At 38.4% G+C, this 16,332-nt stretch overlaps 1 protein-coding gene across 1 annotated transcript; it reads left to right on the top strand.

Annotated features, from left to right (window-relative positions):
• Positions 1 to 909: 909 nt before the first annotated feature.
• Positions 910 to 12,116, top strand: LOC137055799 (sodium/potassium/calcium exchanger 1). The gene is made up of 6 exons (XM_067429702.1): positions 910 to 2,052; positions 9,696 to 9,796; positions 11,237 to 11,305; positions 11,441 to 11,495; positions 11,654 to 11,690; positions 11,833 to 12,116. The coding sequence occupies exons 1-6, from the start codon at positions 1,089 to 1,091 to the stop codon at positions 11,852 to 11,854; spliced, it is 1,248 nt and encodes a 415-aa protein (XP_067285803.1). The 5' UTR covers positions 910 to 1,088; the 3' UTR covers positions 11,855 to 12,116.
• The last annotated feature ends 4,216 nt before the right edge of the window (positions 12,117 to 16,332 follow it).

Below are 16,332 nucleotides of genomic sequence, written 5' to 3'. Positions count from 1 at the left end.
TTTTTTCTTTTTTCTCCTGTATTATCATTTTTTAATAATTACGGGATATTTAGAAGAATGGTAAAATACGGGACTTTCCCGGCCAAATTGGCATACTTGACAGGTATGGGGCCTGCGGCAGTTGCAGAGGAAGAAAACTATTTTGGTAGAAGGAAGAGATTTTTCTCCATTCATGTTCATTTATTTGGAATGCCAGATGATGTAACCTCAACATATTGTTTGCTAAACCACTATTAATATTTTTTCTGAAATTCTACACTTTGCAGTCTCACTCTAATTTGCCTTGTTTAGTAAATCTGGCCCAAAGACGTGAGTTAAAAAAATGAAATGGTCTGCTAGGAACCTGTGGGAAACTCCACTTGTTGGCTTTTAGTTGTGGAAATCTTCTAAGTAACTACAATTTCTATATAAATGTAGAGAGCAGATATAAAAGTCTAAGGTGTGGTTAAGAAAAAGTATAGAGTACAGAGGTGACCTTTTAGAAAAGGACCTGGTATAGGGAAAGACAGCGAGTGAGGGAGGGATGGAGTTTCAGCAGCTGAGTGATCTATTGAAGGTCAGATCATGCAGTGTACTGCTGCTATTGAGAGCCTCTTTATATAGCACTCCACCCACCAGTCTCATGCAGTCAGGCCTTAGGAGGGTCACAATGGGTCTGGCTTTACTCAATTGTGTGTATTTGGTCCTAAAGTTGATTTGTGCCTCCACGTAATCATCCTTTTATTTATCTCGCTTTCTCTCGCACATTCACATAGACAAAAGATGTAATAAAGGGCATCAGAAGTGTGTCTCGTGCATGTGGCCCTGTCAATCATCTCGGTATGTTCCTCTGTGCTACACCATTCAGAGAATGGTGTGAGTGTACATGTGACCACACAACAGAGACCTGCCCCCTCTCTGTCACTCGAATTCACTCTGGCGGATCCGGCGACTGCAGCTTCAAGTAGGTTTGAAGGGTGTCCCTCTATGTGATTTTGAATTCTGGACCTGTCAAGACTTGGAATCTAGGGTGGATACAAACACATTCTTATAGACTGGACTGTCTGGTTTTTTTTTCTGTTTCATTTGTGTGAGGGAGTGACGGCAAGATGGCAGTTTCACGCAGCTGGCTGTTTGGGCTTATCGTAGCTCTGCTATGCACCGGAGCGTTCAGGGATTCTGCGCAGGCCGAAGAAAGGCTGAAAAGCGAGGAAGCCAAGGAGCTCGGAGGTCTGGAGCTTACTGGAGGTGAGAACGAGGAGGTGGCTGATAATGAGGAAGGTGGAGACACAGTAGGAGATGAGGAAGAGGCATCACCAGAAGCAGAGATAATGGAGGAGGAAGATGCAGACGAGGCTGAAGTGGAGGAAGGAGCAGACGAAGAGGAAGATGATAATGAGATGGAAGAAGTAGATGATGAACAAGAAGCTGCAGAGGACGACAATGAGACCGGAGGAGTAGATGAACTAGAAGCAGCAGAGGAAGATGAGAGAGTAGATGATGATGATGATGACGATGATGGGACAGGAGGAGTTGAAGATGAAGCAGAGGAAGATGAGAAAGAAGGAGTAGAAGATGAGACAGGAGAAGATGACGAAGATGATGAGACAGGAGGAGTAGAAGATGAACAAGAAGCAGAGGAAGATGAGAGAGAAGGAGTAGAAGATGAGATGGGAGAAGATGACGAAGATGATGAGACAGGAGGAGTAGAAGATGAACAAGAAGCAGAGGAAGATGAGAGAGAAGGAGTAGAAGATGAGATGGGAGAAGATGACGAAGATGATGAGACAGGAGGAGTAGAAGATGAACAAGAAGAAGCAGAGGAAGATAATGGAGAGGGACTAGAAGATGAGCAAGCAGCAGCAGAGGAAGATGAAGAGGTGGAAGCAGCAGATGAAGAGGAGGAATATGCAGAAGTAGCAGAAAAAGAGGAGGATGAGCAGACTGACGTAGATGTAGAAGGATTAGTAGATGATGAGAAATCTGCACAACAGACAGCAGAGGAAGAGGCAGATGAGGACGATAACGAGGAGGCTGGAGATGAAGAGACTCTAGTTGAGGATGATGCTGAAGGTAACTACTGAATTTGCCTTTACAGAGCTCTTACACAAGCAATTTTTCTGCACATCACTTTAATCACTGGTTCCTGTTGAGGATCCTTCCAAGGCCACATCTTAACTAAAACTGAACCTCACAAGTGACTGATTTTCAACTCTTTGCATAGGCAGCAGCTTTGTGTCATACTCATACAATTAGCACTCTTCTCAGATTCAACTCTCAATTGAGGTTTAATCAGTGAGTTGAATCAAATGGTAAACTTCAATACAGTTTACCATTAAATATGCACTATGTATTATTTTTGCAGTAAAATATCCAAAAACCACCAGGCCAGTGTTATATATTTTGTTCAGTTGTTTAAATATCCAAAATCTTTCCAACTATTGTGAGAAAATTGCCATTTCAACCAATGAGCCGGGACGCCTGAGGAAGTCGCCTGTCATTTGCCTCATATCTGCGTTACTCTCGGTTTCCGGTTATATTTGGAAGAAACGCTTTACTAGCAGTGTGCAAGTGTCACAGCAACCGCTGAGCGAACACAAAGAGTAACATCAAAACATTATTTTAAACACACACAGATGTATCTGGCATGATAAACAGCAGCATTACTAGCATTACCAAAAAAGCCGAAAAAAATGGCGCTGGGAACTGTCCTTTCATAATAAAAGTCTAGCTGTTTGCAAGCCGTGTCGGGAGATGTGTGCGCAACCATCTTTAGAAAACTGTCTTTGAACTTCCGTTTTTGCAAAAGCACTGTATAAATTGTAAGGCCGCCCAAATCGTCCCAATGGAGGCTAATGATTGGTGGGTGAAGGTCACTGCGCGTTTGGTCTTTTCAGTTGGGAAAAGGGATTTTATTCCAATTCCTTTGTATCTGACTTCATTGAATCATAATTTCAAATTTAGGTAAGAGTGCCAATTGTTTATTTGGTCATTTATTTTTAATAGTTTAACCACACATTTAATTATTCCATTTAACCCTTTGTTGAAATTATAATAACCTGAATAATTCCAGAGCAAGTCAGAATAAATCAAAGTGTAACAATTTATTAACAGTCAGGTCAATTTATAATGCCAATTACATAATCAATTCAAAGGTAATCCATATTTAACATCAACTACTCTGAAGTAAAGAATGAAATATATACCTGACTTCTAAAGATTACATAATGCTGGGTTATCTTGAGACGTCCAGCATTACGGGCTGACCTGAGTACAGTATCAAGCCCCGATCTCTTTGCAACATTCCTTTAAATACCCAGACCAAGATAAAAAAACTCTTTCAAATGGAAACATTTGATTAATCAAGTCCTATAGACTTCCACACCCACCATACTAAGGCAAGATATCTCTAAACTCTTAACCTTTATTATGTTCTGGTTTACTTCTGTGGAGTTGAGATATTTGTACCAGTCGCATTTTCCAATGATCTTAAACACATACTGTATAGTATCGTGAGGACTGACATAGTAATATTGAGTTTTTGGGTGTATTTTCAGTGATCTCAGCATGAGAGGGCGTAGTAATTGGGGCGAGAGGGGGGTCAACAGAGACAGATGTAGATTAGCTGATACTGAGGTCAGACTTGCGTCTCGAATGGTGCGTGAAGTTCCGATGTTTTTTTAGTGTCCTTGTTTCTTGATTAGACATTTAGGCGTTTGCTATTTTTTTCCAGTCTTACAATTTCTATGGAATCACTGTGGAAGAAAAACCTAGTTGGTGAAATGGATTTACTTATTGTAGAGTTAGCGAAAGTTATCCTGAGCATTGTATTTAAAACAGCTGTCTTGATAATTGTCAGTATACTGGGAAGATTTAAAAATGAGCAGTTAATTCATAAATATGTAATATCGCTGTGGAAAACCAAACGGGAAGTCAAAATACTTATTATTATAAAAGACAATGAGCGTAGCGTTGAAAAGCGACGGGGCTACATAACGGCAGCTGCAGTGGCCGTTTGACTTTACCAATCGGGGATTGGCTTTTTTCTTGAGAAGACTTGTTGACATATTGCAGATTGCATTTACCCCCATTCATATTAATACACATGCATCGTCTTTCTATATAGCCTATAAAGTCTTGGCCTATACCCTGTAAAACATGATATATTAGTAATGGGAAGTAATTAATAATATATATATATTTTTAAATAAATCTAGAAATCAGAATATTTGATCAGTCTTATATTTGACTGGGCTTATATAGGCCTAGTATGACTGTAAAAAGCAAAAAAGATTTCATTCTGATAGCTTTTAATCTAAATCAATTCAATCTTTATAATGGTATATCAGAATACTTAAAAGGCATATAAATATCAGTTGTAACAGTCTGTCTCTGGCAATTCTGTGTCTTAGTAAGATGATTTAAATTGAAAGCGCTGTAGTTTTAATTAGAGGGTTTTAATAATCTTAATTAGATTATACAAAACGTATAATGCAATACCATGATGAAGAGATGAACAAATACATGTTCCTCAAAAATACATGTGCCTATTTGATAGTTTGATACATCATTTACTCACCCTCGAGTTGTTCCAAACTTGATTAAATGTGTTTCTTTTTCTCAATACAAAAGAAGATATTTTGAAGAATGTGGGGAACTAAACCGTTGATGGACCCGTGCATTGATTTCCAAAAGGGGGGAAAAAATACTATGGAAGTTAATGCAGAGGTCCATCAACTATCTGGTTACATATTCTTCAAAATATCTTCTTTTGTGTTCAGCAGAATTTGTGTAAAATTTTTGGAAGAAGTTTGGAACAACTTGAGGGAGAAAATGATGAGATAATTTTAATTTTTGGGTGAACTGTCCCTTTAAGAACTATCAGTCAGATGACAGAAGGCACATTGTTGATTATGTACAACCGGCGTTTCAGCAGGTTTGATCAGGTTGATAGTTTAGAGGCCTTGGAATTTTTTTTTCTTTCTTTTTTTTATCAAAAATGTTTATAAGGGTTATGCTGCTACGTAGGCATGGGTTTTGGAACAGAGCCATTGTTGGCTGTCTAAAGTCCTGTGGATACCCTTCAGTTAGTCTGTGAAGTCACATCAGCCCTAAAATAGCTCACTAAATCTGAACAGCTACAGCAGCTGAAATATTCCAACCACTTTAAGTCCTTTCTGGTTGAATGCTGTTGACATGAGCCTAACACGCGGCATATATGTTACAGGGTATCGAATGACAGCACCGGTGAAGCATAGGATCTGTTGTCAAGTTAGAATACACATTTCAGTTTTAGCTGCCATTTGACATGGAACAAAGCAACTGGATATATTGTTTATTAATCTAACAACAGTCAAATGAGTATATGTTTATTAGCAAACATAATAACTACTTAAACTCCAAGACCATTTTTTGGGATTTGGCCTACCCAAAACTGAAAAGCCTCCCATACACACATACAGTGGTCTAAGTTCAAAATGTTGGTGTCATTTTACAGGAAACCATTTAAAGTTACATAAAACGCTGCTAAAAGTGATAAACATGTAAGTATGTTGTCTAAGCTGTTATACCCTCCCTCCCTCCAAAAAAAAAGTAGCCGTGTTTAAAAAAAAAAATGTTTTTAATAAATTCATTTTAGTTCATCTGAGTGTGTAACTCAGGCCCTGTGTGCTCTAGGACCCTGCAGACAGTTTGGGCTGTTTCCACTAAATTACAGAAAATAGTGGAAAAAATAAGTTTTTCTGTGTCATGTTTTATGACATATTTATTTAAATGGGTCTGAAGGAATGCCCCCCCCCCTCCCCGACCCTCCTACCCCCTCCATCACCCCCTCCCACCCACCATATACAGTGATATAAATGCAATATCCCAGTGTCATTAAATTAATTATATATTCGGGAAACAGCCCAAACTGTCTGCAGGGTCCTAGAGCACACAGGGCCTGAGTTACACACTTTCAAAAATGAATTTATATAAAAAAAGCAAAAAGCCCCTACTTTTTTGTAGAGTTATTACAGCTTGGACAACATATACTTACATGTTTATCACTTTTAGCAGTGTTTTATGTAACTTTAAAGGGTTTCCTGATGAAATGACACCAACAATTACAACCTAGACCACTGTATGTGTGTATGGGAGGCTTTTCAATTTGGGTAGGCCAAATCCAGGAGGAAATGGCACTAGAATAATTTAGTGTAAATACATTACTTTGTGCAAAACAAAGGCCAAAGTGATGCATATCTCCAGAAAGGAGAGACTCTAAGCTTTCAAATGGTACCACATATGACATCATAGACATTGTAATGATGAAATGTCTCCACAGACATTTAAAATGGAAAGTAAATACATGACGATGTCATTTCGGACCCTGTCCATGGAGTTTTAGCAGATAATTAATTGGCAGTTTCCATGAAAGGAGCAGGAATTATCGGAAGCAATTCATCAAATAAATAAACTGTGAAATAATGGTGACTACAAGCTAGAGTTGTTGTTGAACCCAGTTGTATAATGACGTAATGGTTAACTGATGCCTGATTGAGATCTATCTTGGCAAGGTTCAACTAAAAAGAGGCCAAGATGTCCTAAAGGCATGCAGGTGAGATTATAGCGTCGATACGTTAGAATCAGATAGAGCTGGCACCATCAGCAATGTGTCTTTAGGATTTCACTCAGTTGGTTTGTGTATATATAAAGAATAAGAGTGCACTACACGCTGAACCTTGCGCACCAGTGATTAGCCGATATGACTTGGGACACAAATTCTCTTCAGGAAACCCGAGAGTTGACTGAACTCAAGTCTTTCAAGAGCTTGTGGCAGAAAAGTTGGCAGGAGTTGTAAGTTTAAGTGTTGTGCCGGAGACTGCTGAAACACGGTGGGAATGTAGCCAGTAGTAAGAGATGTATTGATGTGAGAGAGTGGAGTTGGAGAGATGTTGTTAAACATCCTGTCATTCATGTGTTGATGCATGAGTGTTGATGATCCTGTTTCAGTAGAAAGTGACCTTGGCAGCAGAAACAACCGGCGGAGTAGAAGGAGATGAGAGATTTATACTTAAATGAATTAACTAGTAATTGCATTAATCAGCAGTAATGAAGGGAGAGTGATAGACAACTCAAGAAACAAGTGGTCAGAGAAATGAAAGGACGAGTCAAGATTATATTAGTAACGGCAACATGACAATGATGACATCATGACTTTCTAAAGCCAAGTGGCGATATCTGTACGCATTTTAACGCCGTTGATAAACACGCCAAAAAGCGATTATGCATCTTCATAAAATGGCATACGAATTGGCATAATTATACATTCGCCATTTCATGAGATCAGTCTGGTTATGGGAGATAAAAAGGTTATGCTTCATTCTTCACTTAATTCTTGTTCAAACGCCAAAATACCTCTTTCTGTTAGCAAACATCCCAAAGATTCAAACACTGCTTAGAGTGGCATTTATCTGTAGAGTTTAAGGTGCTGTATGTCATTCTTTGATTGTATTATGCTGCCTTCACGCGCTATCGGAAGTTTCCTACTTCCCACTTCAGAAGTCGTAATTACGAGCTTGTTGTGTTCAGGTGCTTTGTTGTCAGAAAGAATGGAGATGCCAGGTTCATACTTTTGTGTATTTTGTTAAAATGTTATTTACCATTAAAGCAATTTCCCGGTCCCAGAAAATCATAGAATCACTGGCAAACACTAGCACAACACGAAAGCATATCGTTTATAATCACATTCACAATAAAGGCATAATGTAGACAAACTAAGGCTGCTTAAAGACAAAAATGGTCATAGTTTTCAGCCATACATCCTATTGTAGGCTATAGCTACTTTTACCACACTATCTTAGTCAGCTTGCTCACTATTCTGGAATGATGGTCAACTACATGCGATTTTCGATGTGTTTAAAATGCACAGTAAGCTTCAAATGATTATTATTTATGTAAATAAGTACTTTAACTTCAAGTCAAGACAATGAAACTGTTGCGGAAAATCAAAAACAAATAAAACACCTGCCACAGCAGAATATTCATCATCCGCCATTTTAACCGTTATACCATGGCCACCTGAGGAACTTGGGTATCAAAATTATTTCCAAACTTCCCAGGGGTAAACACGACATAAAAGGGCGTTCATGTGCATGTTTTACCTCGGAAACTCTTATATTTAGGGTAATTCCCATAGCACGTGAAGGCAGCGTTAAAGCATACAAATACCATAGATTTGCAGATATTTAGGAGACAAGCTAAGTTCAATTGTGTTTCTTAAATAATAATGCTGCAGCCACTTATTCTACTTTGAAATATGTGTTGTGTTGGAATATCTGTTTTTGTTTTGGTCTGTGTGATCCCGCCCACTGCCAATTTACCCAAAATATTTCAATACCACTGGCTGCCAGCTGGAAAACAAAGCGTAATGCAACCATGAAAGCCAACGAATTGGGTCATAAATCGCTGATTCTACACGACTTAAAAAGCCTGGCATCCTTCTAAAAATCTCAAATTAAAACACGGATAAAGCAACTCATCCACTAACAGTGTGTAAGTCTCCTCACCTTCCATTGTCAATTGTGCTTGCTTGTGTTGCATGTCCCTCAATCTGGCAACCCGTGGAGCTTTGAGTCTGAGGAGGATGGGGAAACCTCTCTCCAGTATTTTGAATTTGGACTTTGTCACATTATTTTATATAGCGCTTATTAAAATACAGATAGTTTCAAAGCAGCTTTACAGAGATTGTTTTGGTTGTACAGCAGATCTAGAAAAAAGTTACTCACCAGCTAAAGCAAGTTTTTGATTGTGTTCAACAGTGTTTGGTGGCTTGAGAATTTGAACTTTGCAATAGGTTTTGAAATAGCTTTGAAATGATACCATTATGATCTTCTGACAATATGTATGTAAGTATAACTTGTCTGGCATGCATAATACAGCTTTTTTAGTTGCATCCACAAATCCATGTGAACCACTAGTTGTCAGTATTACACACTGGACCGTTTAGCTGCAACACACCTGCCTGCCTGTTCCAATACCCACACTGGCTGCATCTTTTGAAGGACTCTAAGGTTGGACTGAGCGTTGGTATGGGACCGTCTAGCCTATGAAGGATTGTTCTTGTTGCCTAGCAAATGTGACAGCTACCGTAGATGAGCGACAGTAATGTTTATACTGAAAAAAACAGGGTTCACAAACTCCTTAACAAATTATGTTCACTACAGTTAGTTTCTGTATATAATAAAGAGTATAAACTATAAAGGCCTCCAAAAGCATCTTAGTAAGATATATCAACATCTGAATCACTTTAAGGTTTGTTGTTGTTGTTGTTGTTTTTAATTGATATTTGAGTATGTTGAAGGCCAATGCTTACATTTAAAAGTGTAAAAAGAAAGGCTATGAAGTATTCATCTGATGTATCAGATCACTGGGAAACGGAGGCCGCATTTAAAGAAGCTTTCTAATTGAGATAGACTTTGTCACGTCGCAGTGACTCAATCGGCCTTCGAAGGATGCAACCTCTGAACTGAGACGCATCAGTAGTCTGATTTGTAGGTTGATGAAGAGAGTTACCACTTCCACCACTAAAGAATCAAGTACTTATTCATTAGTTATAGTTGATCTACAGGACACAACAAGACTTAAGGAATATTTTTGACTTTACTGTTGAGTATACCTCTGGTGTCTTACGCATTACTAATGAAGACTTTTGTTAAACCTCATCTCTCCCTGTGTAGAAACTGCTGAGGAGGAAAACGTAGAATCAGAAGAAGTGATCTCCATTGAGGATGAACAGTATAGATCAGGCTCTTTCTGTAGCCTTTGCTCAGTCTGTGAGGTAAACCACACTTTTCCTGACTTACACATACCATAGCCTAAATGTCTTTTAGGGGCCCTAAAATCTGAACCCAACCCAAATCACTTCTTACCAGAACACAATGTGCGGAAGTAATTTAAAAGAAAAAGAAAAATCTGACCTGAGATAGAACCGATAAAATTACTGTCCGGCCAGTAACTGTTAGCTTGAGAATACTTGCCCTCAGAGTTGTCGAGATAATTTGAAACGTCTGGTTTAAAGCCACCTCATTTTTCACTTCGATTGATATTGTTCACCACAATCCAGGGAACATCTAGTCTGTGTGCTTTCACACCTGAGTTTCGGAACCTGGTGCTTTTTCTCCCTTTGGTTAGGTCGGTTAGTTTAGGCATATGTGAATACGGCAATCACATTTGGATCTGCACCAAAACAATCGCTCCGAGACCGCCTGAAACTCTGGGATGGTTCGCTTGAGGTGTGAAAGCAATCCGAACAAGCGGACTAACTGGTATTTTAATTTATAATGGGAAATGTGCAATATAAATAGCAGCTGTGTCTGATTCTGTGTGGGAGAACACATGTTGTGTAATTGCACTTCTCTATGCAAGAATGCTGTCCCGATGAACACTTGATGTCTGCTCTACCTGCATTATAAAATCTGTAGTGTTTGTGTGTGTCCTCCTGACACAGTTAAGGGATTCAACATACTCCGCAAGAACAGAGAAAAAAGTTCTGTACAAAAAGTTTTGAATTTGCTTCAGTGATACAAATGAAGTGTATAATTTAACAGCAGGAATGACGGATACATTCGTATAGTGTTTGCGTGCCCTGACAGTTACAAATAAAGCCACAATAAGCTCATTGAGCGAACTTGTCAATTATTTTTTTCTGGATGACGCAGAGGAAACTCTGACCAATAAGAGGACAGTTGCACTTGCATGTGACTTGTGTTAACAAATTTTGGTATGCTTTGACAGGTTGCCATGTGAAAGCAAACTGAACCAAGAAGAAAAAGCTTTTCCAATGCCAGGCCGAATGGTTCTCACTGGCTAACCGCTCTTTTTCCGTGCCGATTTAGAAGTCCATTCGGAAAAAGCTAATTTATTTAAATTTCCCCGATACCCAAGGCCACTAACACTGAACCCGACCCAAGTCGTCGAATTTTGGAACCGGTCTTCAGTTTTTCGGATCCATGTGGACCCATGAAGTCTACCACAGCATATGTTAAGGCTTTTCAAACAAACTCAACAATCATAAAAAAAACCCCATCAAGACATGTCACCATGATCATGCATGTGCATGTGGCGTTAATATATTTTTAGCACGAGCCAAAACCCACTTGCATGACCCATGAACTTGCTGAAGGATAGATCTGGTGTGATCCCTTCCTAAATATCCCCAGTAAAGAGCAGAGGTGTAACTTACTACTCTATCTGTGTCTGGCTCTCTCTTTCCTATCAGCACTGCGATACCTGTGACAAATGTCCCTGTGAGGAAGGAGACACGTCCGCACATTGCCATCACTGTGAAGTAAGTGTTACTTCTTAATATTATCAAAATCTTTATTAATAAACAAATACACCTAATTGTAACCTAAAAAAAGTCCATGAACATGTTACACATAAGCATCAACCACCCTCTTACTTTTAATTTCTCCTTCCACAGGGTTGTTCCTACTGCTACATTTGTCCTGTGATCTGTGAGACAGTCTGCCAGCCAGGTAGGATACTCCTATGAATAGATGCACACACCACTTGATCAACATTTTGAAAAATGTCATTGTATACTTAGATTACGCTGATCCAAATTCTTTTTTCAGTACTATGTATTTTACTTTTAGTTTGTTTGGATTATATTTTTGAAATGTTTGTTTTTTAGGTGGAATCCTTGATGTGTTGAGTGGTTCTCTCTACCAGTAAGGATGCAACATCTATCCAAAATTTATTTGCAGAAAAAAAAACACTTTCCTATATTCAATATTCATTCATACCAGTTATCATTCATATCATTTGTAATTTGTTCGTGTGTTTTGTTTTTGCCCTCCACTTCACCTACAGGACTGTGAACACGTTACTTTGAATACGTTTGGTGTTCTACACAGCGACATCTCTTGGTGAACAGAGGAACTACAGACTAGCGGTCAGATCTGTCTCTTTGACTGACCAGATCTGAGAATCTGATACCAATAATGGGAGTGGACAACCTACTGTATCCTAAATATAACTGAGGAACTGCCAGAACTCTAATGTTTACCTTTTAATGTCGCTTTAAAGGTGACTACATGCTCTGTTAAATTAATAACAAATACATACAGTGCCTTGCAAAAGTATTCATACTCACTGAACTTTTCCACATTTTGACATGTTACAACCACAAACAAAAAAAATATGTTATGTGATAGACCAGCACAAAGTGGCACATAATTGTGAAGTGGAAAGAAAATGATAAATGTTGTCCAAACATTTTTTACAAATAAATATCTGAAAAGAATGGGGTGCATTTATATTCAGCCCCCTTTACTCTGATACCTCTAACTAAAATCCAGTAGAACATATTGCCTTCAGATGTCACCTAATTAGTAAATAAAGTCTACCTGTGTTTAATTTAATCTGAGTATAAATACAGCTGTTCTGTAAAGATTTGTCAGAGAACATTAGTGAAAAAACAGCACCATGAAGACCAAAGAACACACCAGACAGGTCAGGGATAAAGTTGTGGAGAAGTTTAAAGCAGGGTTAGGTTAGAAATCAATATCCCAAGCCTTAAACATCTCACGAAGCACTGTACAATCCATCAGTCGAAAATGGAAAGAGTATGGCACAACTGCAAACCTACCAAGACATGGCCGTCCAACTAAACTGACAGGCCGGGCAAGGAGATTATTAATCAGAGAAGCAGTCAAGAGGCCCAAGGTAACTCTGAAGGAGCTGCAGAGATCCACAGCTCAGGTGGGAGAATCTATCCATAGGACATCTATTAGTCATGCACTCCACAAATCTGGCCTTTATGGAAGAGTGGCAAGAAAAAGAGCTATTGTTGAAAGAAAGCCATAAGAAGTCCCATTTGCAGTTTGCAAAAAGCCATGTTGGGGACACAGCAAACGTGGAAGAAGGTGCTCTTGTCAGATGAGACCAAAATTGAACTTTTTGGCCTAAATGCAAAAAGCTATGTGTGGAGGAAATCTAACACTGCACATAGGGTTGCCACCTTCAATACAGAAAAATAAGGGACGCCTGCCGGTGGCCACACCCCTCGGGGCCACGATGACCACAGTCCCGATGGTGGTCGTATATCATAACTTAAAACCTAATTTGTATATATATATATATAAGATTGATACCAATGGACATTATAATAGGATATCTGCTATTGAAATCAGTGTGAACAGATGCACTCAGTATAATACACAGCTATGACAATGAAAAACAAACTCAGCCGCTGTAACCTAGAGGGGAGTAGGATAAGAAATTGCAAATTAACTCGAGTAATTTAATAGTGTTGTGAACAAAGATTTTGACTAAAATATTTGTCATTGTTTGCAGTAACTCCATCCAAACAGTGAAACCACACCTAAATAACGGTAAATTATATAATATCTACAATCATTTCTTATTTTAATAAAACACTAAACAACATGTTTATTTTTGGTAAGTTAAGTAAATATATTTATGTATTATTCCGTTTTTATATAGTCTATTGTTAATTCTATAGTATTGGATGATGCAATTATTATTTGTTAAGCATAACAAATAGTTGTTTATTTTATTCCTAAAAGGTCCTATTTTGATTATTTTATATATATATATATATATATATATATATATATATATATATATATATATATATATATATATATATATATATATATATATATATATATATATATATATATATATATATCTTATCTCTTATTAAAGTAATGCTTGTGTCTGACTATATATACAACTTAACCTTAATAAACAAATCATACCATAACATCATTAATGTAGCCTACATTATTAACATTATTTCTTAATAGGCAGGATTTATGAAATCTAACGTTATCAATCAAAAAATTGAGGTGATAAAAAAAACAAAAAAAAAAAACATTACACTATCTGCCTCAGGAGATGCTTGAGGTGCTAAGAACTGTGTGACCATGCTTTGATTTCGGTGAGCTCTTGCATTTAGTGAATGTTGCTCTCCCGTTGCGTGCTGTCCCACATCTGACGGGCCAGCGTGCGCCACTGAAAACACTCGCCGACAAATAATTATTGTGCAATTGGCTTGGTATTCATTGCCGCGGACACTTTCCAGCCAAATATTTATTTCTTCCCACTCTCGTCTGTACCTCTGCATCCGCTTGCGTTTCTGCTCTGAAACTTTTACAGCTGGACGCGGAGGACCTGCCTCCGCCATCGTTTCTAATGGATTCTGCCCATATAGAAAAGAACCTATACCTCTTCTGACTCTGATTGGCCGTGATTCACGGCCCGTGAACCTGAAACAAACCAATCAAACAAACCAACGACGGCAGCGACCCAATTAGGGGCAGAATAGGACGTGTCTTCACACATTGCGGGTGGACCTATGTAAAATACGGGACAAATCGCGTCCCGTATTGCTTTGATACGGGACGCGTCATTTTTCCTGAAAATACGGGACGATTCCGTATTTCAAGGGACGGGTGGCAACCCTAACTGCACATCGCCCTGAACACACCATCCCCACCGTGAAACATGGTGGTGGTGGCATCATGTTGTGGGGGTGCTTTTTTCAGCAGGGACAGGGAAGCTGATCAGAGTTGATGGAAAGATGGATGGAAAGACTTGAGACTGGGACGGAGGTTCACCTTCCAGCAGGACAATGATCCTAAACATACAGCCAGAGCTACAGTGGAATGGTTTAGATCCAAGATAATTCATGTGTACGAATGGCCCAGTGAAAGTCCAGACCTAAATCCAATTGAGAATCTGTGGCAAGACTTGAAAATTGCTGTTCACAGACCCTCTCCATCCAATCTGAATGAGCTTGAGCTATTTTATAAGAAGAATAAGCAAACATTTCACTCTCTAGATGTGCAAAACTAAACATACCCCAAAAAACTTGCAGCTGTAATTGTAGCAAAAGGTGGTTCTACAAAGGATTGATTTATGGGGGTTAAATATAATTGCACCCTCAATTGTCCGAAATTTATTTGGAAAAATGTTTGGACACCATTTATCATTTCCCTTCTACTTCACAATTATCTGCCACTTTGTGTTGGTCAATCATATAAAATCCCAATAAAATATTTTTTTGTTTGTGGTTGTAACGTGTCAAAATGTGGAAAAGTTCAGTGGGTATGAATACTTTTGCAAGGCACTGTATAATTGCAAAGGTTCTCTTAATACAATTTTTACAATAATACTTTTTGACTGTATTTTTGATCAAATAAATGCAGCCTTGGTGAACATAAGACTCTTCTTTATAAATATATAAATATTATATATTTAGAATAACAATGGTGAAAAAGTTCAGGCCAACTTCTGTTTTGATGAATATGTGTAAATTCTGTCTGATATATTATACCCAAAATCATAAAGTGTCATTCTGGTTTCAGATTACGCAGGCTAAGGTATAATTTATGAGTGTGTGACTAAACAGATAAGCAAAATAAACACATTACATTATTAAATAAATTGATAAACACAATACAGTTTCTCTCCATTTGCAGTCCAGAAACATCAGCAGCACAGATGAATTCGTGTTTTTACGCCATTTTCCCCTCAGCTTCTACAATTGAGTCAGCATGCTATCGCTCTTTGGGATGGTTCCCCTAAAAATTACAATCCTGATTCCAAAAATGTTGGGACACTGTGCAAATTGTGAATAAAAACAGAATGCAATGATGTGGAAGTTTCAAATTTCAATATTTATTCATAATACAGCAGAGATGACATATCAAATGTTTAAACTGAGAAAATTTATAATTTTAAGGGGACAATACGTTGATTTAAATTTCATGGCATCAACACACTTTAAAAAAAGTTGGGAAAAGGCCATGTTTACCACTGTGTGTCATCCCCTCTTCTTTTTATAACAGTCTGCAAACGTCTGGGGACTGAGGAGACAAGTTGTTCAAGCTTAGGAATAGGAATGTTGTCCCATTCTTGTCTAATACAGGCTTTTAGTTTCTCAACTGTCTTAGGTCTTCTTTGTCGCACCTTCCTCTTTATGATGCGCCAAATGTTTTCTATGGGTGAAAGATCTGGACTGCAGGCTGGCCATTTCAGTACCCGGATCCTTCTTCTACACAGCCATGATGTTGTAATTGATGCAGTGTGTGGGTTTGCATTCTCATGTTGAAAAAGGCAAGTTCTTCCCTGAAAAAGATGACATCTGGATGGGAGCATATGTTGTTCTAGAACTTGGATACACCTTTCAGCATTGATGGTGCCTTTCCAGATGTATAAGCTGCCCATGCCACACACGCTCATGTAACCCCATACCATCAGAGATGCAGGACGCTGAACTGAGTGCTGATAACAACTTCCTTATCCTCTTTAGTCCGGATGACATGGCATCCCAGTTTTCCA

Source organism: Pseudorasbora parva, chromosome 21, assembly GCF_024679245.1.
Source record: "Pseudorasbora parva isolate DD20220531a chromosome 21, ASM2467924v1, whole genome shotgun sequence".
NCBI lineage: Eukaryota > Metazoa > Chordata > Actinopteri > Cypriniformes > Gobionidae > Pseudorasbora > Pseudorasbora parva.
This window is presented reverse-complemented; position numbering and strand designations above follow the sequence as displayed.

Bases quoted from the DNA above. Each gene is read 5' to 3' on its own strand.
- LOC137055799 (XM_067429702.1), top strand. From the start codon at position 1,089: ATGGCAGTTTCACGCAGCTGGCTGTTTGGGCTTATCGTAGCTCTGCTA. The intron at 2,053-9,695 runs GTAACTACTGAA...CTCCCTGTGTAG, and splicing joins AGTTGAGGATGATGCTGAAG to AAACTGCTGAGGAGGAAAAC. The intron at 11,306-11,440 runs GTAAGTGTTACT...CTCCTTCCACAG, and splicing joins CACATTGCCATCACTGTGAA to GGTTGTTCCTACTGCTACAT.